This window comes from Phragmites australis, chromosome 17 (genome assembly GCF_958298935.1).
Source record: "Phragmites australis chromosome 17, lpPhrAust1.1, whole genome shotgun sequence".
Lineage (NCBI taxonomy): Eukaryota > Viridiplantae > Streptophyta > Magnoliopsida > Poales > Poaceae > Phragmites > Phragmites australis.
In genome coordinates, this window is record NC_084937.1 from 23,097,956 (window position 1) to 23,125,459 (window position 27,504).

At 42.8% G+C, this 27,504-nt stretch overlaps 3 protein-coding genes across 7 annotated transcripts; 2 read left to right on the forward strand and 1 right to left on the reverse strand.

Annotated features, from left to right (window-relative positions):
- Positions 1-10,887: 10,887 nt before the first annotated feature.
- Positions 10,888-12,353, forward strand: LOC133897687 (putative clathrin assembly protein At1g25240). Its single transcript, XM_062338485.1, has one exon. The coding sequence runs from the start codon at positions 11,100-11,102 to the stop codon at positions 12,210-12,212; it is 1,113 nt and encodes a 370-aa protein (XP_062194469.1). The 5' UTR covers positions 10,888-11,099; the 3' UTR covers positions 12,213-12,353.
- Positions 12,354-18,062: 5,709 nt separating this feature from the next.
- Positions 18,063-20,871, forward strand: LOC133896783 (uncharacterized). Of its 4 annotated transcripts, none has more exons than XM_062337413.1 (6): positions 18,065-18,433; positions 18,544-18,611; positions 18,730-18,887; positions 18,959-19,040; positions 19,908-20,028; positions 20,386-20,871. In XM_062337413.1, exons 1-5 carry the CDS (start codon positions 18,394-18,396, stop codon positions 20,019-20,021), a joined length of 462 nt encoding a protein of 153 aa, XP_062193397.1. In that variant the 5' UTR covers positions 18,065-18,393; the 3' UTR covers positions 20,022-20,028; positions 20,386-20,871. The 4 variants fall into 4 exon arrangements, with proteins under 4 accessions (XP_062193399.1, XP_062193397.1, XP_062193398.1 ...); XM_062337414.1 differs by having other exon boundaries at positions 20,426-20,871; XM_062337412.1 differs by having other exon boundaries at positions 18,066-18,433; positions 20,389-20,871.
- Positions 20,872-21,984: 1,113 nt separating this feature from the next.
- On the reverse strand, positions 21,985-27,029 carry LOC133896782 (65-kDa microtubule-associated protein 6-like). 2 transcript variants are annotated; one of them, XM_062337411.1, is made up of 12 exons: positions 26,436-27,029; positions 25,484-25,687; positions 24,729-24,986; positions 24,171-24,386; positions 23,932-24,087; positions 23,682-23,841; positions 23,442-23,593; positions 23,168-23,255; positions 23,018-23,091; positions 22,865-22,939; positions 22,436-22,778; positions 21,985-22,345 (listed from the first exon to the last, which is right to left on the reverse strand). In XM_062337411.1, the coding sequence occupies exons 1-11, from the start codon at positions 26,508-26,510 to the stop codon at positions 22,446-22,448; spliced, it is 1,791 nt and encodes a 596-aa protein (XP_062193395.1). In that variant the 5' UTR covers positions 26,511-27,029; the 3' UTR covers positions 21,985-22,345; positions 22,436-22,445. The 2 variants fall into 2 exon arrangements, with proteins under 2 accessions (XP_062193395.1, XP_062193394.1); XM_062337410.1 differs by having other exon boundaries at positions 22,432-22,778.
- Positions 27,030-27,504: the final 475 nt, after the last annotated feature.

Consider the following 27,504-nt stretch of genomic DNA (forward strand, 5'->3'; position numbering starts at 1 on the left):
ATCGATATCATCACCGTCATGCTTGTACCATGCTGCACCACAAACGAGACATGCTCCCAAGTTTGCATGCTCTCCGCGATACAACATGCAATCGTTTGAACATGCATGCATTTTCTACACTTCCAACCCCAATAGGCACATAACCTGTTTAGCTTGGTATGTATTTTATGGCAGCACATTTCCCTTTATAAGCAATTTCTTCAAGAACAATAACAACTCTGTGAAGCTTGTATCAAACCACCCGTTGTTTGCCTTTAATCGTAGCAGTGAAAGCACGGTGCACAACTTTGTGTGCTCCTTCTCGCATCCCGGGAACAACCGTGTTTTAGAATCCTCTATCATACGTTGGAACTTTTGAAACTCTCTTTCATTGGTGAAGTTTCCCTCCCCCATCGTGCAACATCTACAACAGATCATCGGTGTTAGCGTCGGACAACATTTCTTCTAGATCATCATCGACTAATGTATCTTCGGCAGGCAGCATATCAATATAATCATCAGTCGGCATGTCGGTGCACAAGTCTTCGTCTTCTCTGCTAATGTATTACCCTTCCTATACAATCTCAGCTTCACCGTACTTGGTCCAACGGGTATAGCTAGGCATAAAGCCCCTTGGTATCAAGTGAGAATGTATCTGCTAGGTGGTGGAAAACTGCCTCTTGTTCTCGCAATCAATGCATGGACATCACATGTATTGAGACTGTATATTTGGCTTGTGCACTGCGGTTGCTACCAGGAAATACTTCACGTCGTTCTTGTACACTACGCTCACACGGCTCACATCGTACATCCATCTTCTATCTATCTATAATTATATCATTATTGTAAATTCAAATTCATAACATCTAGAAGATCTTGCAATCACCAACAAATAAATTATCTCATCATCTCCTACTGGCAATTGGCCCAGGTTGGAAGAGGCACCTTTTGTATGCTTTCGCGTCTGCATCCAATGAGTATTTTGTTGTGTCATCCCTAGAAAGTTTCATTATTATTCAACCCTTACATACATGACATACATATCTATAACTTATCAAAATTAAATAGCACATTCACCCTCAGGATCGACCTCATGACACTCTGCAACGTCGTTCTCTAAATAGTGATAAAGTGTATCGAAATAACAATGAATGAAATTTTATGAGATGTGATCCAAACAAAATGAAATTTGGTAGAGATGTAGTGCATGAGGTTATGAATGCAGTAGAGGAAGAATCACATGAATTGGAGTTCATTTTCCCACTTAATTAACTAAATTACATGCTTGCTATTTTTAAATCCAAAATTAAATGAGGTAGTTCAAACAAACTCACATGAGGGAAGTACTCAACATGGCAAAAGGTATGTTTATTATGTAAGGTATACACAGAGAAGACCTAAAAAATTAGTTCCACATTTTATGATTTTTATTAATTTATGTAAAAATTAATCAAGTTTAAAAGGCTTAATCAAGATTAACAAAGAATTAGTGCTAAACAAGCATTTCATACTTGAAATATATTTTCCTGTAAAGAGCATGGCAAAAGAAGATTAACAAAGTTTGATTGACCAATTTTAGATATTTCAAGATTTAATTATGGATTAACAAGTTATAATATATTTAATGAAATAGGTGTATTTTAGTGAATATTTTATGCATGCATGTATTTTTATCACGTAGATCATGACAAAACAAAAGTAACAAACTTTTTTCATATTTTTCTGAGCTCTGGATATTATTCTATAAATTATAGATTATTTCTGTTGATTGATCAATACAACTCATATTCCTTTCGAAATTTTCTAGATTTTCCGATCGTTGTTGACCGACTTTAATCGGTCGCCGGCAGCAAACGGTGGTGGAGCTTGGCCGGGGAGGGGTACCAAAATGCTCAACACATTGTGGCGAACTCGTTTGAGGGGTCGGTGGTGGCATGTATGGTAGCAAGCACGGCCAGCGGTGACCATGGCGGCGGTGGAGCTAGGAAAACTGCGGTGGCACGCTGCAGAGGGAGAGAGTGGATGGGAAGGGGTGGCGAGGTTCCCTGGACCGCGGTAAAGCTCACCATGCGTTCAGCTTGGACAGAGGCAGCTCATGGCACGGAGTTCGTCGGCGAGGTGGGCGAGCTCGCAGTGGCGGTCAGCTGACTTACGTGGAGCACTGTGCCGATGACCGGCTACGACTGAACTAGCGCACATAAAAGATTGGGTGTAGCACTGTGAAACTTACCGAGAAATGGAATTTGACGGAGAGGGTTCAGAAGCGATGGAGCGTCAATGAGGGTGAGGAAGGTCGTCGGGGCCAAAAAGATGGTGTTGATCTCGGGCTAGGGGAGGAAGGGTCACTATTTTATATTGTACACATCACTGCCGGCTCATACTACCAACCGACAGTAATGTTTCAGTATCACTACCGGTCGGTGGCTTCAGCCAGCAGTGATGATGGAGCTAGGCATCAGGGTCGGCTTAAACCATCGACCGGCAGTGATGACCTTTATCACTGCCGGTTCATAAGTCACGATGACACATTCTTCTAGTGTGGCTTATGAATCGATAATGATACCATATCACTGTCGGCCCATTAGTAATCGGTAGTGATGGACTGATATATAAACTTATTTATGTAAAGTGGAACAATGCCATTTCCCCTTGGTATCATCATATGCCTCTAAAGTAGGATTCCATTATCACTAGCTAGAACTATATTTATTCGTCTGCTCATCTTTATTTGCTGGACATCCAAAGCACACAACTTGTGGTGAATGCACTTCCCGAAAAGAAATAAAATAAATCGTTCAAAATAGCTAGTAGCAAACCACATTTAATTAAGTACCCATATTGTATCTTCATACTCAAATTCTTTCTTTACCATTTAGTTCATTGTCATGGATTGATGAAAGAACAAGCGGATGGAAAAGCTTCTGATGATCGATGCTTACTGCCGTATCCATGCATGCATGCATGCATGCATTGCTGAATCGCTGACTGCTGGTGGCCGCTCGTTCATGAGCTCTCTTCAGAGTTCAGACAGACTAGCTTTCCCACTACCACCACCACCTTTCCAGTGCTTCCAGTTTCCACAAACTAACAAGCATGTAGCTTTTCTCAGGTGGCGAGTACAGGGGACGCGTCAGCTGACAGCTCCCGTGCGGGTTTGGGCTTAGCGTCGAGTCACCGATCGATGGATCGGTCGATCAAGCGGTAGTTGCTGCTGGTGAGCTACTGGCTGCTGTGTACTACTCTGCATATCGCAATGAATTCAGAGCCAGCTTGTGGGGTTAGCAGGCAGGCATTGGTTTCTGGGCAGGTGGAGCCTGCTGCCTGCTTTCTACGGCTCGTCTCTACTCTACTCTGTGTCGTCTGTCCTTGGCTTTTGGTTGCGTTGCGTTGAAGACACTGGTAAGTATGGCCAGTATACTTGTCACAAGTTCTAAATGCGTTTGGCATTGCTGTGAAGTGTTTGGTTTGCTCTCCTTCAATGAAAGCTGGTGTATCTGCATTGACGAGTAATGCGCTTCTTGATCAATACGGCCGGGCATTCATTCATGCATGGAACGGTGAAGAAGTCTCCTGAGAAATAGTATTACATATTGTACTGCTAGTCTGTTAGATGGTAATAAGAGGAGCAACAGGGAGATGCTATTAATAAGGCGCTGAAAAACTGCATAAAACAGAGTCCATGGATTCCAACCTCTCGATGAAGATCCCACGTCTGTCCATTGTTTTTTTCTTCCCATCACACTTCTTCCTCGCGAGATTTCCTTCCTGTCGAACTGACACCTATGGCTCGTCTCCTCCCCTGCCCCGCCTGCCTCCTCCTATCTCTAGTGGCGCACCCGTCGATAGATCTGCCGCCACGTAACTAGGCTTTTCCGAGATCATCACCTCTCGCCCCCGCCCCAACCCTTGTCAATTGGCAGTCCTATGCCATCCGTACACTACTACAGAAATAGACTTATATATCGGTTCATCAATACCGATTACTAATGGGCCCGTAATGATGTGACATCACTGCCGGTTCATAAGTCGTACGGGTAATATCTATTATCATGACTTATGAACCAGCAGTGATAAGGATCATCGCTGTCGATCGATGGTTTAGCCAGCAGTGATGCTTGGCTCTATCATCACTGCTGACTGAAGCCACCGATCGGCAATGATACTGGAACATCACTATCGGCTACCCATCAGATTAATAGACACTGCATGCAAGTTATAAAACAAAACTGTTTAAAACATAAGAGCAATATGGTCAAGAAGTATACTTACCTTTTACCCAATGCTGCTCAGTGTTATCGAAATCTTGGTCTTGAAGTCCCTCGAACATATCCAAAGCGTTATCGACTAATCGTGAATTCTACCAAAAAACAAAAACAACATTGAAAAATACCAAATAAACTCTAAATTGCAAAAATAAGAGAAACAGAATGATGGACTGGGATCTTGGTTGAGCTAGGCAAGAAGAACGTAATTGACTGGACTTCTGTTAAGGATAGATAAAGTGATAGGAATTAAGGCTTCACATGAAAGGATGGAAAATATTGACTGAAGTATTAACATGTGTGACCTACAGATTGATATATTATTCTAACACCATAAACTCATGTTTGTGGTACAATGACGTGTAGATTTGATCAAGACCTATATACCATTGTGACAACCATAAATTTACTAATCAAAATAATATCTTTAATCATTAGGGATCTAAATGTTAATAGGATATAACTACTATAGAGATGTGAGAATTGATACCTAAAACTAGTATGGTTGGATAGATCATGTTTTTTTTTTAGAGAAATTTGAGCATAATAATCACTCAAATTAGAGCTAAAACGAATAAGATATGAGAATTATTGGAATTATAAACCTACTGAAAAAGATATTATTGCATCATGTTGATGTCATGCTAACACAATAAATAGAGAAAAAGGTTAAATAAAAGATGGTTTTCTGGGTATTGCTAACTGGGTTGGCTTGGCTGATGTGGTAGACACATGGTAGCCACGTGGGATGCCGACGTGTCGGCTGGATGCTGACAGGGATTATGATGGATAGGTGGTGGCCTTTGATTGGAGAACGAAGGGGTAAGGGGACATTTTAGTCAGGACCATTACCTTTAGATCCAATAGCCGAGAGTTGGGGCAGGAGGTTAGTCAGTCGTCGGCAAGAATTGAGACTACTGAGGGGCTCAGGCACGGTGGTGCTTGGTCAGGATCTCGACAAACTTGAGCTCCGACTCATCGTTGGTGACGGTGAGCGGTGGAAGGGCATCAGGAGCGGACCGCAATCTCACCTGGGGGTTCACTATGGCTAGAGAGGTAGCAAGTCGACCTAGCACAATGTACAATGGTGGTGGCTCACTGGCTTCGGTGGAGAGGGTGCTCTGGTGGTCGGGAAGCAAGGGTGAGGGCACCAACGCATTTAGGAGGCGATGGCAATGTTAGAGGGTGGGTCGGCGATGGAAAAACATGGTGGATTCGGTGCGGCATCAAGCTCGGGCGAGGGTGGCGATGGCGGTGAAGGTTTGCGTTGGAGTACGGAAAACAGGGTGTGTCAGCCTCTATATATAGGGGTGGTTCATCTTGGGGATCACGCTGGGGTGACGGCAACTCAGGCTTGGCCTGGATTTGGATGGGGGCGTGTCGAGTTTGACTTGGACACGTCAACGGTGAACTGGTCCTGAGTCAGAGACGTATCCGATAGGCGAGGCCTGCTTGTCGATAGTGCACGGTAGCAGCAGGCGCATGGCGGCAACTAGGCTGCGGTGCGGCCCAGGTGAGTGAGAGGGGGTGCGATGGCTGGCTCCGGACAGCTTATGGCCCAGGTGCAGAGGGAGGGTGGAGGCTGGATGATGGGATGGCCAAGGTGCGGGTGGGAGAGAGGAGAGGGAGAGATGGGCCAAGAGGGAGCGGGATGGGGTTTTGGGTCAGTTTGGAAAGGGATTAGGCCCAACTGGGTTATGGGTATTTTGGGAATTTTAGAAAAGTTAAAAGCAAATAATAATCCAATGTAAAATAGCAAACGAGACCTATAAACCTACTAAAAAGATACTATTGCATCATGTTGATGTCATGCCAATGCAATAAATAGAGAAAGGGTTTAAATAAAAGAAGGCTAACTGGGTATTGCTGACTCAGCTGGCTTGGCTGATGTGGTAGACACATGGCAACCACGTGGGATGCCGACGTGTCAGTTGGATGCTGACATGGATTATGATGGACAAGTGGCGGCCTCTGATTGGTGAATGAAGGGGTAAGGGAACATTTTAATCAGGATCGTTACCTTTAGATCCAATGGGCAAGAGTTAGGGGAGGAGGTTAGTTGCCCGGCGGTGAGAACCGATATGGCCGAGGGGCTCGGGGATGGCAGAGTATGGCTGGGATCTCGACGGACTTGAGCCTCGACTCGCCGGTAGTGACAGCGGTGGAAGGGCATCAGGAGCGGACCGCGATCTTCACTATGGTTGGAGAGGCAGTGAGTTGACCTAGCGACGGCCCAATAGTGGTAGCTCACTGGCATCGGCGGAGAGGGTGCTCTGGAAGTCGGGAAGCGAGGGTGAGGGTACCAACACATTTAGGAGGCGACAACGATGCTCGACGGTGGGTCAGCAATGGCAAAACGTGGTGGATTTGGTGCGGCGTCGACCTCTCCTAAGGGCGGCGATAGCGGAGACAGCTAGGGTTTGCATTATGGTGCGGAATACAGGGCGTGTTGGCCTCTATATATAGGGGTGGTTCATCTTGGGGATCACGCTGGGGCGATGTCAACTCAAGCTCGGCTTGGATTTGGACACTGGCGCGTCGAGTTTGACTCGGACACGGTGGCGGTGAATCGGTCCCGGGTTGGAGACGATCCCGATAGGCGACAGCAGGGGCACAATGGCAACTAGGCCGAGGCGCGGCCCATGGGGGTGAGAAGGGGTGCGATGGTTAGCACCGGTCGCCGCCCAGGTGGAGAGGAAGGGTGGAGGCCAACTAATGGGCTGGCTAGGGAGCGGGTGAGATAGAGAAGAGTGAGAGATGGGGCGAGATGGAGTGGGCTGGGGTTTTGGGCCGGTTTGGATAGGGATTAGGCCCAGCTGCGTTCTAGGTGTTTTGGGAATTTCAGAAAAGGTAAAAGCAAATAAAAATCCAATGTAAAATAGCATACGAGACCTATAAATCCTAAGAAAATTCCAGCAGGCATTATGAAACATATAAAAGCCAAAAAAAAATATTTTGAACTTATGAAAACATATTGATATTTTTGGAATTTAAATTTAGCTCAAATAAATTCAAGTAAACTCCAAATGAGCCCAAATAAAATCCAAAAAAATCCAGAGAAATTCAGCAACTCAAAATAAAACCATAGATGCCTATTTTCAGCATATATTTCAAACACTTATAATCTAATTCAAATTTGAATTTGAATTTAGAAAATAGGATTTTTCCTATTCTAATTATTTAATCTATAATCTAATCTCAGAAAATTTTAGAAAATTTTGAAAAGTGAAAATCAGGTTGTGATAGAGTACATGTTTGCGTGCCAGGGTTTTCTCATTTTATGGGCAACTCGATTCTAGTACTAATTTGCTATGGTGACATATTCCTTCAATTTCATTGGATCTCCCTTGTCATACACCTAGACTTAAGCAAGATCATTATCTTGGACTCACAAAAAAGAGATAAGAAGACTTACCAAGAGTTCATCAACATACTAAACAGGTAAACTCGTTCATTTAATCTTCTCATCGATTACATCTAAGTTTAATTGATATTCATATTCATGTACAAGGCGTACACAAGATACTGCAAAAAGAGTGTTGTCTACCGTCCATAAAGGAAGCAATATAATGTAAAAACCAATTGTCCAACACACAGGGAATATTTATGTCTTGTATTTTTTACTAAATAAAAAGGTTCAATTCATTCCACTGACGAATCATTTCCTCTTAAAGTGTATGAGACAGCCACCCGGCACTAATCTATGTGGATTCTATGTTCTTACTTTCATGCACGCAATCAGCGTAGTCAGAGGCGCTATCATGTTAATGATATTTAGGTACAAAATTTAATATTGATGCCTTCTTTTCAATTTCTATACATGTTCAAGAACTAATTCTTTTGATTATTCAAACGTATCATTTCAAACAACGCACAAATTCGATACTCCATGTAAAAATACATGCTATTCAAGAACAAATCACCGGGTTCTTCATCGAACATGTTATCAACCCAAACGACGAGTTTTATGAACCAATTATGTCGTTGACACGCAAGAGACCTTCAAATGACACCATACCTTTTAGTACAGAGTATGCGATAAGGAGAAAGTCTGCCAAGAGACTTGACAGCATATATATCGTTAAGCCAGATTAAGTAGTTTTATTTATATATTAATAAAGGACATTAATTACTATGTATTAATGAAAGACATGAATTCCTATGTATTTATAAAGGTGTTTTTATTATTGATTTACATTAAATATGTCTCATTGTATGCATGTATTGAGAGAGAGGGAGAGACAGAGAGAGGAGAGGGTAGAGGCGAGAGAGACGTAGGAGAGAGATGAGAGGTAAGACACTGCCGGCTCAAGGATTCAGCCGGAAGTGATTTTACGGTTATTACTACCGGTAGAAATCACCAGCCGACAGTGATACCGAGCATCACTGTCGGCTCAAACTTTAGGCCGGCAATAGTAACCTCCTTCACTACCGATTTCCTAGACTGATAGTAATAATCGAGGGGTATTACTATCCGTTATCCACTATTAGCTTCAAAATTGACAGTGAAAGAGGGTTTTATAGTAGTTATGGCTGGCCTCTACCAGCGTCATCACCACAGGGCTGGCTTGCCACCCACGGCCTCCCTCTAACAGCTCAGGCCCATCCACCATGAGCATGTGCAAAATGAGCGGCTGCGGCTACATAGGCTACCAAAATTAGAGACCCCTAATCTGACATTTTGTTTATTTAGTAGAACTGCTAATTAGCTTTGGTGTGTAGTTAGATAGATTTCAACAGAGTGCAAATGTGAGAATTCGACGTGACCGAGGATTATACCTGTTCTTCTGAATTTACTATGAACTTCTGATGCCATTGATCCTATGGTTTTTACTTGATGACACCATTATATGAGTCATATACTTCTCTGGAACGAAGTTACATTGAACCAATTCTTTTCGTTCCTCAAAACCGTACAAGTGGATTGAGTTCGAAATCAGATCAGTTGCCCCATTTGATTTCATTTCTGGAGCCAAACTTGGCCCAAGCGCAGCAAGCACCACGCCCTTCCCTCTCTCTTCCGCTCAACTACCATCTCATCTTATGTCTCCTTGTGAGCGGGACCACATATCTTTTTCGTATTTACTACACATCGAATAGACTAAAATCTCAATCGGTTTCAATTGACCGTGTCAGCGTGCGGCGTCGGCCTGGCCATGGTTAGAATTTCAAGGTTGAGGGTTGCTGGTGGAGCTCTAATGGTCGGTGGGCTTAGAAATGGGTTCTGGAGAGGGAGGCAGGCCAGACGGAGGAGGCAGGCGTGGGGGCAACAAGGTGAAGCGGCGGGGACGCCACCGGCCGCGGGCGAGCGATGGACTCCCATTAGGTCAGGCCAGGGCGGGGGCATCACATCCGTCTCGATTAGCGTGGCGGGGGAGGCGAAGGCAGACCCAGCAACAGGGACGCCGCTAGAGATGGTCAGTTGGATTTCAATCGTGCGGTCCACAACGTTGACTGAAATTTTTTTGATTTCAGTTGAGTGAAACATAGTCGGATCCTATTTTTTTGTTTGCAATGTTTGTGCATCGACTGATGAACCAGGCTCTAGTTTATGCCGCTTAGTAGTTGAAGCAAGCCTCTTTTTTTTGTTGCATAGGGAACTTGGAGAGTCGCAGGTGCCGCATCTATGTCGTTTCGCTCTTTTTTTTAGTCACCACAAAGGGAGCACAAGTTTACTGTTCAAAGAGATGGTCATTTTAAGCAAGATGCAATCCTTAGCGTTATAAAGAAAAAATACAACAGTTCATTGTACCATACTAAAAAACAATACGATTTTAATAATTATCTTTATGGTCTTATTTATAATTTTAGCACAGGACATACGAATTAAAAAGTAAATTTTATATGACCCTGTCTTATGAAAAATTCTCTCCCCTGTGATAACACGTGTTCACTCCTTCTCTCTTTTTTTTAGCTATTGGATCACAGGATGAATGGTGTGGATAGAGTTTCACAAAGATCTTTTTAGACAGAGTTCTATAAAATTTGCTTTCTACGAATTGTCGGAGATAGCCCCTGCCCTCTAAGTACGGGACCAATGAACCCCGAGAAGCTAAATCTCTGCTGCTAACCTTTCTGAACTTCGTCGACAATAAAAATCATAAAATGTAGTCACCTGAAGTATAGGAAATGTGAGAGAAATAAGATGTGTTTTGAGCTCCACGTAGCTACAGGTTGTTGTTACTATCTGACAAGTGAGCAGGGATAATTCTTGAGAAACGTTATATGATACTAGTTAAGTGTATGTGTGTTATAATAAAAATATAAATACTAGATATAGTAACATTAAGTATAAACTGAATGTATGAGATGTTGATTCAACATGAGAATACTATCGAACGAATACGTCGAGAACGATATCATACTTTGATTTCAGATAAGATAAAAAAAATGAGAAGATTATTTGCTAATTTTTCTCTTATTTTTTATTTACTTTTTATTAGTAAAATATGTCATATATTTGTAGCTGTTAACGACACGGAAAGGCAGAAAAATAAGGATGGATAAATTATTTAAATTTTAGATATTTTATTAGATGGAAGAAGATATATAGTAGAGATATCGCATCTCCTTGCCTCCTGTCATCAAATGATCGCTAAAAACACCAATGCTAGCTGTTTCAATGGACAAGTCGAGATCCGGCAAAATTTAGAAAGCTTGACCTGGTGGCCGTTCACAATTACCTTTATTTTTTCATTGTTGGTACTCCTTTCTTCTCGTTTCCCATGCCGACCGATGACCTCAAGAGCTGCCGACCATCCTCGATCGCATTGACCCAGCCGCACCTCGGCCGCGAGGCCAGTAACGAAGCAGGTGAGGCGCCAAGACGCCGGCGAGCCTGACAAGGCGTGGAGAGAGATGACATCCGTGCGTCAGTGGTGGCGCCGCGCCGTCGCGGCCCTCAAGGACAGGAGGAGCATGCTCCTGGCTCGCGTGCGGCCGCGCAGGGTCGGGGCTTGGCACCACCGGGAGCTGGAGGTGGCAGTGATCCGCGCGACGAGCCACGAGGACCGGTGGATGGACTACCGGAGCGCCGCGCGGGTGTTCGCGTGGGCGCGCACATCGCCATCGTTCCTGCGATCCGTCATGTGGGTGCTGGCGCGCCGCGCGCGGCGGACGCGGTGCTGGGTCGTGGCGCTCAAGACCCTCATGATCGCGCATGGCCTGTCCCTACGCTCGGGCCTCGCTCCGCCCGAGGCGCGCGCCGGGCGCGTTCCCTTCGAGCTCGCCGACTTCCAGGACCGCTCTTCGTCGTCAGCCAAGTCCGTGGCCTTCTCCGCCTTCGTGCGCGCCTATTTCCGCTTCCTCAACTACCGCTCCCACTTCTCCGCACAGGAAGACATCGACGGCGACGGCGCCGATTGCTCCGACTACCAAACGACCCGGCTCGACCGGATAGCCAAGCAGCAATTCCTGCTTGAGCTGCTCCTGCAGATCCGCCCGTACGGCGACGGCATGGAGGTGCCGCTCGTCCTGGAGGCCATGGACTGCGCCCTCATCGAGATCTTCCAGGTGTACGGCGAAATATGCACCGGCATCGCACGGTTCCTCGTCAGCGGCGTTCCCGGGCCGGCGAAGCCGCGGGTGGGCAAAGCGGCCACGGCGGCGGGGGTAAAAGTGCTCTGGCGGTCGGCGGAGCAGAGCGCGCAGCTCGCGTCGTACTTCGAGCTGTGCCGCGGGCTCGGCGTGGTCAACGCCCGCAAACTCCCGGCGGCGTTCGTGCGCGTGGCGGACGAGGACGTCCGGCACCTCGAGCGGATCCTCATGGGCGACGCGCAAGACGACGCCGATGACGAGGCGGAGGGAGAAGGAACGGCGTCGGTTGACGCGAAGGATGCGGGGTCGGCGTCGACGACCACTGTGGTGACGATGGAGTGGGTGGCGTTCGACGAGGAGAAATCAAGCGGCGGCGCAGTCAATGGAACCCATTCATCGCCGCGCGTTTGGACGTCCGGGAAGGCGGGAACTTGATCGAGCTGTTCTGATCGGGTGCAGTGGCGTTGCCTTCTTGCTGTTCTTGTGCTCCCGCCGGATTAAGGTTAGAAGCGATTGTTAATTTGTCATTACACGAATTGTACTCTTGTAAATAGAAACGTGACTCGTTTTTATGTTCTGGATCCATTGTTTGTTGGTTTGCAAGGCACTACAGTCAATTTACTGGACATCATTAACTACATCTCTTGCCCTTGCGTGGTGTTCTGTACAAAATTTACGAGGGGAGTGTGATACTGCAATGAGATTGTTGTACCAGAGAATTTTTTTTTCTGAGGGAATAGGGAGATATATTTATTACTCACGAGATATTACAACCCTCACAGATCAGCTGCGAGGTAAAGTTTGGATAATGTCCGAAGCACACAGCCAAGTGAACAGTGCGTCGAGCGTGATGGGCTAGCTCGTGAGCTATCCTATTCTGAAAACGAGTACATTTTTCGATGCGAATCTCCCTCATCCCATTTATTTCAATGCGAATCTCTCTCATCCGTTTGCTAGAGCTCCTCAGTCCAAAAACTTTTTAGAACTGTGTATTTCTACTTTAGCAATTTATAGAATTAGAGCTATAAGTATATTAAGAAATTTTTGATGAGTTATTTTATTTATATTTTAGTCTAAAAAATTTAAATTATTTTATCTTAACTTATAAACTTGAGATGTGACATAGAATTTAGCGAACATGACCTTCACAGAAGTGAACTTCACTCGGAATATCTGGAGCGATCTACAGATCCTGGCAGGCTGTCTGTTTCCACTACAACTGGAACGTGAGATCACTGCAAGGTCGGTGTTAAACCCTCCCGTAGAGCAGTTTTTTTTCTTTTTCGGAGAACTCTCGTAGAACAGTTAGGATGGGTTTGGTTAAGCGTATAGGGTGGATGGAATCATCCTGTCCAGACTTTTGACCCTTGCGCGATGTTGGGTTCAGCGTACTAAAGCGAACAAGGTCATCCAATTGAAGGGAATATTTTCTGGATGAGCTCATCCAGAAAAAATACCCGGACGAAACCCGATTTTCTTTTGTGCGTGTTCTGCCTCCGCGCTCCCCGTGCCACTTAGCAGCCGAATCAGTTGTTGTGTTTTTATATTTTTCATTTAACTCTTGATTTATCTGAGAGGATAAAAGTGGTTTAAAAATTCTAAGTATTTTTGTAAGCAAGTTAGAGCTCGCTAGCAACTCATTTTAATTAGTGTGATCCAAAAAAAACTGAGTGAATTTAACTAAAATTCTCCAAAAAAAAAATCTACTTTTATAACTTCTAGTAATTTTTAATGCCTCAAATAAATTCCTAAAAGCAAGAAAAAATTACTTATATTCTTCTCATATAATGTACTAATTTATAAAAATATTTCTAACCCTTAGTTATTTGGTAAAAAAAGTGAGTTCTTTTGTAATGCTCCATTTATACGTATTTTTATCATTTTATGTGATATTTTTTAATTCAATTTAAATTCAAATATATATAAATTCATCCAAATGTTGTATAATCAAGGGAAAAGTTTAAAAAAAATAATAATCAACTCAATTCATCCAACCAAATAGAAAATTAGCTAATCATATCCATTTTAATCTTACTAACCAAACATAAAACTAGATCATCCTATCTATCTAACTAAAAAAAATTAGATAATTCTATTTTAAAACAGAGATATTCCTATCCCATCCAACTTACCCTTAATAAAACACACCCACTTGGGCCTCTAGTGCATCTGAGCAGTGAAAGAGAACCTTCAGGAAGCAAAGATAACACTGCCGCTCGGGTCTCTATCTATCATGCCAATTCCCGCATCACCTGTTTCAGGCCCAAAGGAGCCATCCACGTTGAGCTTTACCCATCCCGGAGAAGGCGCAATCCAGTTTGACGTAGGGGCAGAGATTTGTGTTGGATTTGGCTTTTTTGCACCAGACAACTGCCAATTCGAACTAATAACTTGCTTGCCTTTCAGGATTTGTAGGTCTGATTGCTGTCGGACCATGAACATTGAATTCAGATAACTCACAATGAACCTGACAGAGGCTTGCACCGGGGCTGGATTCTTGCCATGGATGATGTCATTTCTCACATGCCAAATGCGCCAAAGAATCATGAGCACTTGGGCTCGCTCTGTATCTGATAAAGTATCAAGAAGGACAAGTAACCGATCAGGGCCAGAGTTGCATATCTTTGATTTTGCAGGTAGCTGCTAAGTATCTCCGAATGCTGACCACAAGGTTAGGGCATTTGGGCAACTGATAACTGCATGGAAGCCGTCCTCAGGCACCTGGTCCCATACATAACATATAGGTTTGGTCTCCAGTGTATGTTTGAATTTGTTGGGCTTTGTAGGCAAAGAATCAGAGGCAAGCTTCCACGCATAAGTGCGGACCTTCTGAGGTACTTGGCATTGCCAAACATGTCGCCAGAGATTCCTGCTTCCGTTCGGCTTAGAGCTCATCCCACCAGAGAAAGAAAGAATCCGGCGTATAGTGAAGATACCATTCTTCTCTGGGTACCATGCCAAGAAATCAGAATCATTCCGTGAAGTACTGATGCGAAGGATAGCATCGACATCTGGTGGATAGAATATCTCCCTTATGAGGTTGCAGGGCGAGTCCATGTGGGGTTATGGGTGTATAAGTATACACCTAATTTTTTTTTAGTATACACCTAATTTTTTTTTGCAAAATTAACTATATATCATATTCCCCGATAGCCCAAGCCTAATGTGGCAAAGCCCAATGGCCCAAGCCCAATGCACCCAGTGGCCTAACGCCTAGCAGCCAAGAACCAATGTTCAGAGCCCAATTGCTAGGTTTTTGGAACCATTTGAGTTTCTGATATTTCCAGAGCCCAATTGCTAGGTTTCCGGAACCATTTGAATTTCTGAAATTAAATAAAATGAATATTCATTTTCGAGGAAAAACAAAATAAAATATTGAAAATATATGTGCCTGTTTTGAAAATTTGCAAATCTAAGGCTCACGTCGCCTGTTGGAAGGTTCCTGGTTTTTTTAAATGAAATAAGAACTGGTTTTAAATTAGAATTGTTGTGGATTATTTGGACGGGGAAAGTAGAAGCTACAATTTGATTCGTAAAGTTAAACATCTATGACGAATACAAAGTTTGCAGTACATATTTGTAAATTTTACAATGACAGGAATAAAACATGGGTTCTACTACGTGGACCGAAGCTTGACGCATCTGGAGTAGTTGCTCACACCTCTAAAGTTCGATGTCCTGTCTTCTTAAAATATCTTCTCGGAGGTGATGTTCCTCCTCTCGCCTTTGAAGGTCCTCAACCTAATGCTTGAGTTCATGTTCTTGCCACTGACATTCTTGTTGTTGTGCATGATGTGACACCATCCTCTGTCGTGCTTACTCCATCCTGATCTCATACTCCCTTCTCGTTTCGGCCTCTCTAAACCATCCCCCATTGAATGGTGGCCTAACCACATCAATATATTCCTTGAAGCGGCAAGATTATTTAATAAGTAAAGGTTGCGCTATGAGTGTAGTTCGCAATATCGATTTAGCAGGTGTGGGAGAATGGAAAAGAGGATCATACCATGAAATCGAGGTCAAGTTTGGGACACATGAAGAACCTCCTATTAAAGATCTTCACCTCGAAGGATGTCGACATATGTGCTCGTTCACCACATAAGCACAATGGACGTTCATGACAGTGTAGCACTCCAAAAGGGTAGGTCCTCCAGTAATCTACGGCACCCTGGTAAGATGTAACGTTAGTAAATAACAAGTATACATCATAACATGAACTTAAAATAACATAATATTACAATACCAACATGGTTCGTTACATTGTAAATCATTAAAACAAAAATAATAAGTCTGACAAAATGAATTAAACATAGCAAGGTTCATTAAAATTATTTGTTATAACATGAGAGCAATCGGTCACAAAATTCCATAATGTGTGGATGAAGGAGTGGAACAACAAGGTTGTGGATGTCTCCATCGAAACTTGAGCCATTGTTTCCACCTGATGGACCTTTGGTGCACTTCTTGAAAGTATGCCCAGTTTCATTATACTTGCTGCAAAATTTCACACGATGATCGGCTTCGGTTTCGTCCGTGTCATTAAAAATCCTTGTGGTCTTGTGGTGTCGCGTCTTCTGCTTCATGTTGTCAGGATTCGGGACATACAATTTGTTTGGTCCAGGGTTCGTTGTGAATGAACCCGTAATTCTAAACCCATACAATTTGTGGTTCCATATCTGGAAGAGAGATTCCTTCATGAAATAGTGGAAGACATACCTCTGAGTCCTCAACGCATGCTGAACACAAGCAACAAGGACATAGGAGCATGGCTTCTGGCAGGTGCAACTGCAGCTTTTAGTAGTGAGTACACACTTATGAATAACTCGTTCATGGTTGCCCCCTCCTCCGACCTATGTCCATACATATGTACCTTCTTTGTCTTATTAGTCATGTATTAGGTCAACTTAGACCCATAAAACGACTGACTATAATTCATTACCGCCGCTGCTACTGCATATTGGTCTATGAAATATTTGCAAGTCCCTTATAGAATGAATTCCATAATTCCAACTAGTGGTAGTCCCCTAACACCTTCCATGACCTAGTTGTATACCTCAGCTAAATTTGTGGTCATAATCATGTACCTTGCTCCCTTGACATCATAAAGTAAAGCTCACTTCTCCTTCGACTCATTTTCGATCCACTCGGAGAACAACTTTACAGATGATCTGATCCTCCTAGTCATCTGTAGAGGATCCAATGAACTACTACCAAGAGAAATGTGGGATGTCCTCATGTCCCCTCATTAGCCTCCATGCATGCTCTTTTATTTTTTTTTGTGGTAAGCTTATCAAGAGTTTTTCACAAGACGTCAAACTTCCGCCACTAATTGTGACTACACAACCTGTTGAAAAGTTAATCAGGTTCTTGTTCTTGAACTAACTGAAGAAGTTAGCACCCAAATGCTCATGCACAACTTGCTTTGCAAATCTTGCTATATGATTCTCATTCTCCGTTTAGCTGAATCATTCTGCATGTCTAGGATTGCCTTAAGAATCACTGCATGACTGTCATGAATAAGGCAAACATCCGGTCGATCCCCCACAAAAAAGATCCTGACGCGATGCAGGAACAAATACCAGTTGTCTACGTTCTCACTCTTGACAAAGGCGTAGGCTATTGGAAGTACATTGTTGTTTCCATCAACTCAAATTGCAATTAGTATCTAACCCTTATACTTGCCAGTAAGGAATGTCACATTTATGCAAAGGATAAGATGACAATACTGGAAAGCTCGAATACATACTCCGAAGGCACACCTCGTTCTCACTGTAATCCCATCACACATGATAGCCTTCACTAACCACTAGGTTTACAAAATCTAAATTGTTCCAGTTTCTAGGGACAGGAATATCATTCTCATTGTCCAAGATGTCATCCATAAGAGCTTTCTCGTCCTCCCGATCCTCCCAATGAAGCACTATGCTCAGTGGGAGGGCCAACACACCCTTAAATAGGAATACCTATCGTCCACGCTTGTCACCTTCCAACGGGCATATGGTTGGTGGCATTTGATGTGGATGTTATCGTGGACTAGATGACCGTTAAAAGGATGTTGATAGCTCTTGTCGCCCGTTGGAAGGGCGACATGTGCATAGATTTGAAAACTTTCAAAATGGATGCATATATTTGCAAAAATTTAATCTAAAAAATTAAAAAGATCGCCGAGTTAATAAAGTTCTAAGTGGGCCGGGTGGATCGCGATTCAATTTGCAAGTGAAATCCAACTCTCAACCTTGCTTCCATTAGGAAAACAAAAGCACCCAAACCGGCCGGAAAATCTTATCCGCTCTTCATCTCGGCCCGACCAGTTATGAGGGTAGGAAGGAAGGAGGACCACCAGGCACCAGGCCACCGTCGTCTGCCTGCCCGCGCCGCAGGAGAGCGACGGCCACCTCCCGCCGGGCCGGACCCTGCACCGCGTCTGGCCTCGTTGTAGACCGACCCCGGAAGGCGAAACGGCGGCCAGCGACCGAGAGGCGACAAGACGGAGGCGCGACGACGGGTCATCTGATCTCGTGCCGCAGCCCCCAAGACCCCAATCCTCTCCGCATCCGAACCCCCGTCTCCACCGGAGCGTCTCGTCTGCGCAGGTCGGCATCAGAATCCCCGGGAAATGGCTGCTCCGGCAGCAAGCGCGCTAGCTCTGCCCGCAGGTAGCAACCTCTCGCCACCTTAGTATCTTCACCTGCCTCGAATTCATCGTTTCTCTTGCAGACTTGTGTGCCTAATCACCACTCTCCCCCTAAATTTCCTTCGTTCCCAGGTTGGTTTCTGTCTCCAAGATGCATCCGGGTTCCCGCCTACGGTGGAACGAAACCTCCACTCCTCAAGGTGTTTTTTTTTTGGACGAACCACTGCTCAAGATGTTGTAGCACCAATGTACCGGAATCCTGGCCTGTTCTTCCTGTTGCTTCCTGATGCTATTAGTTCACATGTTTTGCGATTACAGGTTGCCAAGCAGCCAACTAGTGTTCGCCGGTTTGCTCCTGCCAGCCTCCGAAAGTGCGTGGCTGCGTTGGCTAATGGACGTCAGGAACTCGAGGCCACTGAGTACCAGTTTGATGATGTTGAGCCGCTGTGGCTGGCAGTGGTCAAAGATGTCGCTGCGTAAGTGCAGATTTCCCACCTTGTTGCATCATTCGAGGGTGATGTTGAATATTTTTGGTTTCTTTTATTAGGGGTTTGAGGGGATTGGTAGCTTTCTTGGCTGAGCAGCCGAGGCAGTTGAAGCACCTGGAGTGGCCTGGATTTCAGAACACGGTATGCCTCATGTTTTTTTTTTTTTCCGAATTGGTATGTCTCTTGTATTTGACGTTGTTGTGTAAATGTCCTTAAAAATATTGTGTAGATACATTGCTAAACATAATGTAATGTGGTGCCCATATTATGTTACTATCAACAGAGGCAATTTGAAGTTATAAGGATATTTTTGAATTGCTGTGTATGTGGTGTAGAGACGTGTATTGAACTCCTGTGGTATGATGGCTGAGTGATGCAGGAGGTTGGCATTGATATTGGAGTGCACATAGTCTTGAAAAATTTATAAAAGAAGCGAAGGAACAGCCATATAGATGATGGATGGAACGTGGATAAATATGATCAATGACTTACCTTCAACCAAGTTTGAATATGTGTGTATATTCAACAAAAGGATAATTTTTTCTTTGTCCTGATTCCATTCTCAATATAGGGCTAATTTCTATCCTTATCCCGATTCAAGTTTTCACTAGATTTACATGTGCCAGTTTTCCCTATGAATCTTGATATATCATGTGCATCCCGGATGGGCAAGGGAAAAAAATCCCCTCTCAGTTGTGAAGAGATATTTATTCCATAAGATGCACATTTCATAGCTCTTCACCGTTCTAGGTTCTAGAACTACCATTTGGTTTAGTGACTTCAGTCCTGTCTAATACATTGGTCATGTGTAATAGGCACAGCAGGAGTATCGGAGCATAATTTTTTTTTAATTGCTAGTTGTTGTTTTTTCAAGCACAGTGTGTTAGTCGCTTTATTGTGATGATTTTACTGCCTTAGTTTGTCAGGATTTTTTAAAGATGCTACTTCACCAAGATATCTAATATCTTTGCTTACACCATTGTTTAACCAAGTCATCAACATTGGCAGTTGAAGACAGCTGCGCTCACTCTTATACTTGTAGCTGTGTTTATTGTTGCATTGTCAACTGTTGATGCTACAATTTGCTACGTGCTGGCCTGGCTACTTCGGAAATCTGCCTAGAAGGACGGTATGATACTTGTTTTCTGTACTCGAATTATTTGCAACTTCCTTGTCCATAGTACATTTGGCATCAGAATGCAGGCACCTTAGTTTCTTATAAATAATAAATGCAGTAATTACACTCAGGACATTTTCCTTGGCATTTAATATGTTGCCAATGTGGTCCCTTGCCCTTCATGTTATTCATCTGAAGTAATTACAAATTTACAATGTCTTATGCTGTACACCATCAGACTTACAGCATCAGACGAAGTAATTTTAAGGACCACATATTGCAGTGATACTGATCTGTTGCTACTTACACAAATTTAAGTGTTACCATCTGGCACACTGATGATTGACTGACAAGTAATTCATTGATCAGCAGGGAATACCTGCTTCTCGCTTGAATATGATTTTGCCAGGCAGGATAGTAGCAGCACTGCAGCGTTAATTCAAGGTCTTGTCATTGAAGGGGTCAGTGATGCTATGCAGACTGGACCTAGTGAGGAAGTTGGTTCTTGTCCCAGTATACCATGTTATTTTGGGAGGATTGAGAAAATCGAGACAAATGCTCTGCATTGGATGCTGATTTGTTGCAGTCATGCAGATGTATTGATGTAGTCACTCACAATAGCATTTGAAAGGGAGATATTTGGTTTCAAAAAGAAAAACGATACAATGATTTATCGTTGTCTCTGTGACATTAAGTAAATAGGTGTAGTTAGAATTTGAGTTCTAATTTAACAGATTGCAAGCTTGTCTCGGAGAAAATTATACTTGGTGATTTGTAATTGTTTTCTGTTAGGGCAGACTTGCTTGTAAACTTGCCAGTCCATCAGCTAGGATCTAAAGAAATTTGTTTTCCATATGGATGCTGATCTGCATGTTCTAGTGTTATAAGCCTCTCTCCTTGATTTCTCGTTGGCATTGGATTTGTGAGTCCTTATCAAGATCAGGTCCATGGTTGAGCTGCAACCTATAAATTACATGATTTGCTAATTATGGAAGGCTGCAAAATTCGATATTATGTTCATTACATCAGGAGAAGGATGCAATGTTTGGCATGAGATGGTTAGCTGCTGAAATGAAATAGCAATGCTGCATGTTTCTACCAATACAAAGACAGTACTACTGAAGGGATTGTCTCCTGATTCATTCAGCCTATCCCTTTGCTAAATGTATGGTTGGTAGAAAGTTACTGGATTTCGAACAATGCAGTTTACAGATTACAGTATGATACAGAAGTCCAGAAGTCCTCTAAACAAATGATACAGAAGTGATAGAGTTTTGGAAAGATGGACCCAAATCACCCTACAAATTGTCAATGTTTCGGACAATTACATCTTACTGGTTTCTTGATATAATGGGCATACTTATATGCGATCTGAGTTCTGATTCGAGGACATGGATTACGCAACTATCTGACTTTCCTGTGAACGGTTTGGCGATTATGAAGTCATTGGACGCAAATCTCGCGGAGACACGATAATAGAAGCCGCTTGGGGATTAAATTCACCGGAGCAAAAGCCTTTATCTTTCTCCTCCAGGTAGTCTCTTTCATGGTCCTCCTTTCCATTCTTGAAAAAGAAGACAAATTCACTGCGATTGCTAGCAATTTTTTAGGCTCAGCACGATTGAGCCTTACGGCCGATTAAAAAAATCATATAGAAAGTGATCGGTAAACATGGTGTCAGGCTGCCGTCGCCAGAGAAGCTGATGCAATGTAATCATCTCGAAGTTCGCATCTCATCCATCCTCATATTATTTAGAACCATCTGACCCAAAGAATTCATTGCCCAATGCCTAGGATCACACACACCAAGCAAGAATTAAAAATTCGCACAAAGAAGCACAGCTCGCAGAAGACTAGTGCAGGGATGCACAAAAGAAGCAAGCATGCATATCAAAATATGGAATTTGTGTGTCTTCGTTGTGCTTCACAAAATAAGAGCTCAAGATGCACATCGGGGCACAACAGGAGTAGTAGAATCTGTACATAGATTTTCATAGTAGTTGTACAAGGTTGCAGTACACAAGCCAATCGCATAAGTTATGATATGTCACAGCTGATTGCCCCCAAATCCAAATCACCAGTTCTAGAAAAACAAAACAAAAGAAAAAAAATCACCCCCTACATTTTCACCTAACCGTCAATCTACAAAGCCAACCAACTCAAAACTCTTCAATTACAAACCCAAACCAAGTCAACCAATCCAGTGCTTACTAGCCAAATACCAGCTAAATATATGACATCAGGAATGTACATACTAGTGCAAGAACTTCGTAGTATAGTGCTCCATTTACAATACTGGTTACGTGGCCAATCAGACCATTACATCGTCCTGCCAGAAAATAATAACATGAACAAGTTATTCAAATTAGCAATAAAAATTGCCGAACATTGTTAGAATTAAGATTGAAGTAATACCAACAGTATTGTGTTCACCCCAGAGAGGGGGATTCTGGTTCAGAGCCACTGATGGATGTAAATGTCGATAGCGAATCATCACCGAAGTTCAATTGGGTAGCCGATAGCCGCCTCAAATTGCCAAAGTATCTATTATGGCCAGAATATGATCTGGGAGTCAAAAGTTCAGGAGTAGCACTGCCAAGAGATGATCGCCGAGGAGTTGCAGTCTTGAGTCCATTACTGTTTCCATTTGACCGGTACCCGTTTATCTTCCTATTTAAGCTGTTCATCATCTTTGGGCTTGATTTAGAGCCAAAAATTGCTTCTTTCTCTGCAAGTAGGATGCTCTCTAGCTTCTTCTGGTCCTGCAAACATTCAAAAGTAATATTAAAAGGCCATTCATTCAAGAACTATTTTCAATCAACAAGGGTGGTTGGGTAAGCAATTCTACCCGGTATCGTCGTTTTTCCTCTGCTTTCTGTTCTCTGCTAAGTCTGTACTCTTCTAGAACAGATATTAAGCGCCCCTATCAAAAGCATATACAACATATCAAAAACTAAAAGGAATAGTGCGTGCACAATTTGTCATCCAATTGTACACTTACCCCATCATAGAGAAAGGGTTTATTTCTTGCGTTTTCCCAAGCAAATGTCCGGTTTATCAGGTTGTCCAACATACCTGTGAAAAATCTGGGTCATGCATTGGAGTAGCTGAAATCTATATTTAATTCTCCAGCACTCAAATTAAAACCTACTTGGGATTTTTGTGACCAAAATCCGTGCCTTTTCTGCCCTTCTAAGGTTTATGTGAGCACCCCTTCCAGCGCTATACCTCTTTGGGTCCTGCAAAAGACCTTTTGTGTCATGTTTCATGATTTAGATATTTACAGGATTCTCTGAAAAAAAATGCAAGTGCTTGGTGCTTTGCAAAGTAGTTCCATCTTTCCAGCTACACTGAATTAGGTACTTTGTACGGACATAAACGGTATGTGAAGCATTTTAATTCCATTCTAGAGATACTTGCAATACCTGGTTATATTCTTCGAGCCAAGCCTCTTCATCACAAGCAGCAATCCACTTATTTATCCTGTCCATAATATCTTTTCGGCTAAGGGATTCTTCTTTTGCTTTCAATATCTGCGACTCAATATTTGCCAGGAGCTCAGACGGGTCAATGAGGCCTGGATGGAACATGCACAGGAAAATCATGATTTGTAAGAGACATAAGAGCAAGTGGAGATAGTAGCAGAGCGAGACACAAGGTATTACCAGAATCAACCAGAGCATTAGTTTGCTCAGGGGTTGTGCTGACATCAGGTTCTATGTGTGCGTTTCGGCATATATCTTCCAATTCTGTCCTCCTTTTCATGACAATATCCTTTAGTCTGCTGGTTTTAAGTTTCGTCAGCCTCCTAACTTCAGCTTCCATCTGCATGATAAATCAAAAACTGAAGTGAAAATGATTACAGTAAGCTGTGAACAATGTATAAAGGGTAGAACAAAGATGAACTGGTAAAACCTTCTCAATTATTTCCTGAGAGAGAACGCCGGGTGATGTGATCCCCTCCTCTGGTAATATGAGAATACTCATCACTTTGCTAAATTGCCTCTTCTCTTCTTCAGGAGAGTCCATTAGCTTCCAGAGTTGACATAATGATTCCATTGTTTCTCTCATCTATAGGTAATCGATCGTTTGAAAATGTGTTATGCACAATTAACAATAACTTAAAACCAAGAAGAAAGGAATCTCTAAAAGACCTTATAAATTCTAGACTTCCGTTCCGCATTTAGCTTGGATATAGTACTAGCAAGGCCTTCCAGTGTGCTATTGCTGATGTTTCTGGACTTCTCAACACCATTCTGATGTAAACTGGGATGAACTTCATTTACAGTCTTTCCAAAATCAATTCCAAGCACGCCACATAAAGAATGCACTTCATCTATATACTCCAGAACTTTGTGAAGGCGCTCAGACTGAAAAATTGCAAACAACAATCAGAAGTGCATATAAAGCACTAACAAATATATGACAGTTGCCTGCACTCCTAAAAGAGGTAAAAGGGTTCCTAGCTGCAGAGAACTAGACGCACTTCCATTCTTAAGAATAACTATACGCTGCACGGTGGTGGCTGGCACAGCAAGTTAAGCATCTCATCAGTCTCCAGAAAGTATAGCCCAAAACCTTTTAAAGATATTTTTTTCCTGAGTGAACTATGACCAATTCTTAAATGATCAAGCATTCTTTCTGAAGGGATACCTTTTCTTCGGAAAAGCAGACACAGAGTTCAGATTAGCTTGTAGATTCAGGAAGTATACCTTTTCTTTCTGAAGAGCACGAAGCTGTGCTTGGTAATTGTTGATCTTCCTCGTTGACAAATCATGTTCATCGGCAGCAAGACTGCTCGCATTATCACCCTGATCATTATATTCACTCAACTCAAAGCGGATCTTCGCAATCTGTGATAGAATATCAGAGAACTGCTTGATCCTTTCCTCTTTCTTGCATTTCAAGTTCTCTAGTACTGGAACGACAGCAGCAAGTTGTTCCTTGAGTGGTACAACGCCCTTGTCTTTCTGAAGAAGTGTCGAGAAATTAATCAAATATCTCGCGGTCACAGTTCGCATTAACAAGAACTGTAGTTCGTCTATCAATAAGACGCTAAGCAACTCTCTCACTGTAAACAAAACTGTGTAAAACATAATGGAATCCAAACCACTGCGTAACATTGGTAATACTAAGGCAGGTGTTTGTACTAAAAATTTACGACAGTTGAAAAGGCATTGACTGAAGCCTGAGTACTTCCATAGCTTGTTAAGAGACTTCAGTATTCATAAAAATGAAGCCTCCTTTGATGTTTGATCTATCTGGAAATCCATATCTACTCCAACAAGAAACAAACCATGCATCACCTACTCCTATATAATGAAGCCATGACTTGAATTATGCATTTATCAACAGCATCCACATTCCATCACTTGAAAGGAACTGGTCAGAACTCAGAAGAAAGCCTACAAGCAATCAACCTAATTAGTGCATCATCAATTCATCATCACTATGTATAGTTGTATACCTTCAAATACAGCTTGTGCTCCCCTAGAGTAGCAATCAGAGATGCAACTTCAGCTTCTTTAGCAGCCACAGACTGGTGCAGCTGGACCCTAGTCCGATTGGCATCGTCTACCTTCCTGCGGTACACTTCCAAGCATTCCCTTTCAATCTCTAACAAGACCTTGTTCTTCTCACCCTCACTTTCTCCTACCTCTGCCCAGAGTTGCTGATTGCAAGAAAAAACATTGCCTGAGTTGTGAGCTAATATAACCTTATGATCAATATGGTAGACTGAAATACAGATATAACAACACAGGCATTTTTAGAGTACATTTTGGTTAATATGGCCTGGTTCATGTACTCCTTGAGAAAATAGCATATTAATTTGTAAAGTTGTTCAATAAAGCCCGATTAGGTGAAAAGAGTTACTATTAACTTCAAAAAGAACTGAAACTGTCCCATCTTAACTGCCTGCTGCACTAACCACTAAGCCCAACCAGAAATGCTTTTTGAGCAGCTGAAGAACCAGAAAGATGAAAAGGAGATAACCATCCACAATAAAGCCACTGCACTGCATCAAGCAATTCACCTTCCGAGCAGTTCACCACCCAGCAAAAGGAGATTATACATACACGAGAAATCCTCATGCATAAGTCAAGGGGGGGGAAGTCTTAATGTTTCTGCAACAATTGTGACCCCACAAAGACCAGAACACGCAGGTCTGAAAATCATATAAGAAACCAAAGCATAGAGAAACTAGGCAACTAACTATTGAATAAACCCAAAATGGCGCTAAAATTTGTAGAACGAGTCCTACTGAAACTTCATCCAGTAAACGAGACGAAATTGTACAGAAAAAGAACAAACCACGAAAAAGCACGAGAATCTAGAACAAGGAGAAGATAACAACGACATTTTAACAAAACATAACAGGAAAAATATGGCAAAATCAATTGCTAAAGCAAGATTAATACCTGGAGCTCTCTGAGCAAAGCACCACAGCTGGTAGCTTCCATGCCCAAGCCCAAACCAGCACCAGTGCCCACCATTGATTGAACCAGTGGAGGAGACACTCCAGAGTCCAGAGACCAGCAAGACGCAGCAAAGAAGAGAGGAGAGAGAAGCGAAAGGCGAAGACAAGAAAGGGAGTAAAGATTCAAACTTCTTGACCCATAGGCATTCAGCTACGGCCTGAGCTAGGCGCCAGGCAAAGCTGCATATGTTCTTTCTAGCTCCCTACCCCTCCTCTTCCTCTTGGGATTAGAGAAAGCAGTACTACCAAATGCCAGCAACTTAAGGGCCAAAGAAGCTCTTTTCCAGGTGGTTTTGGGAATTTTAAGCCATCTTTACCTCCTTTTTGTTTCTTTTCTGCTACATGAAGGAATAAAAGATGAGCGAAATCGTGGAAAGGGCTGGAATGGAAGAGAGGGATGAGAGTGTGTGTATGGGAATTTTGCAGCTTCTCTTTCTTCCAACTCTGGTTGGTTGGGGCTTTGCTAGTTGGTTAGGGAGGCTCTTCACTTGTTTTTGTTCGGGCAGGTTGGGAGTGAGCACTGAGCAGAGATGGAGGGTGGCCTTTGTTTTCATTTATTTAATGGTGTGGTAAGGTGTGTACCTGTGCATGGAAGATTCCCTCAAACTTTTGTCTAAACTACTCCAATTGATGTGGTTTCGGTAGTACGTACTCTTAAACAAAATATTAACAAAAGGGGAGAGGCTACTACACCATATTACCATAAATCATTACAGGTCGTCCTAATTTACTTGAACAAATAGAAAAAAAATTATATATATAGACTGCACATGCATCAGGGTAAAAAATACAGTACAATGCTATTCATTGAAATATTATTTGAAAATTTATGAGTTACTATAAGCACGATGAGTTGTGCACCAGATTATTCTTTGCTCTAGCTTGATCACCGATTGAGAACTGACAGAAGAATAAGTGTAATAAATTTCTGGCCGTAGCAGTGTTATCAGTACGCTCTACAGTTTCATATAAGAATGACCTCTTAACTTGGGCAGAATATTGTGACATAT

What these genes read in the sequence shown, in the direction of transcription:
- LOC133896783 (XM_062337413.1), top strand. Translation starts at nt 18,394, where the DNA reads ATGGCTGCTCCGGCAGCAAGCGCGCTAGCTCTGCCCGCAG. An exon ending in CGCGCTAGCTCTGCCCGCAG is followed by an intron (nt 18,434 to 18,543) that starts GTAGCAACCTCT and finishes CTTCGTTCCCAG; the next exon opens with GTTGGTTTCTGTCTCCAAGA. An exon ending in GGCCTGGATTTCAGAACACG is followed by an intron (nt 19,041 to 19,907) that starts GTATGCCTCATG and finishes CAACATTGGCAG; the next exon opens with TTGAAGACAGCTGCGCTCAC.
- LOC133896782 (XM_062337411.1), bottom strand. Translation starts at nt 26,510, where the DNA reads ATGGTGGGCACTGGTGCTGGTTTGGGCTTGGGCATGGAAGCTACCAGC. An exon ending in GGAAGTCTAGAATTTATAAG is followed by an intron (nt 24,088 to 24,170) that starts GTCTTTTAGAGA and finishes GATTACCTATAG; the next exon opens with ATGAGAGAAACAATGGAATC. An exon ending in AGGAAAAACGACGATACCGG is followed by an intron (nt 22,779 to 22,864) that starts GTAGAATTGCTT and finishes GAATGTTTGCAG; the next exon opens with GACCAGAAGAAGCTAGAGAG.
- LOC133897687 (XM_062338485.1), top strand. Translation starts at nt 11,100, where the DNA reads ATGACATCCGTGCGTCAGTGGTGGCGCCGCGCCGTCGCGGCCCTCAAG.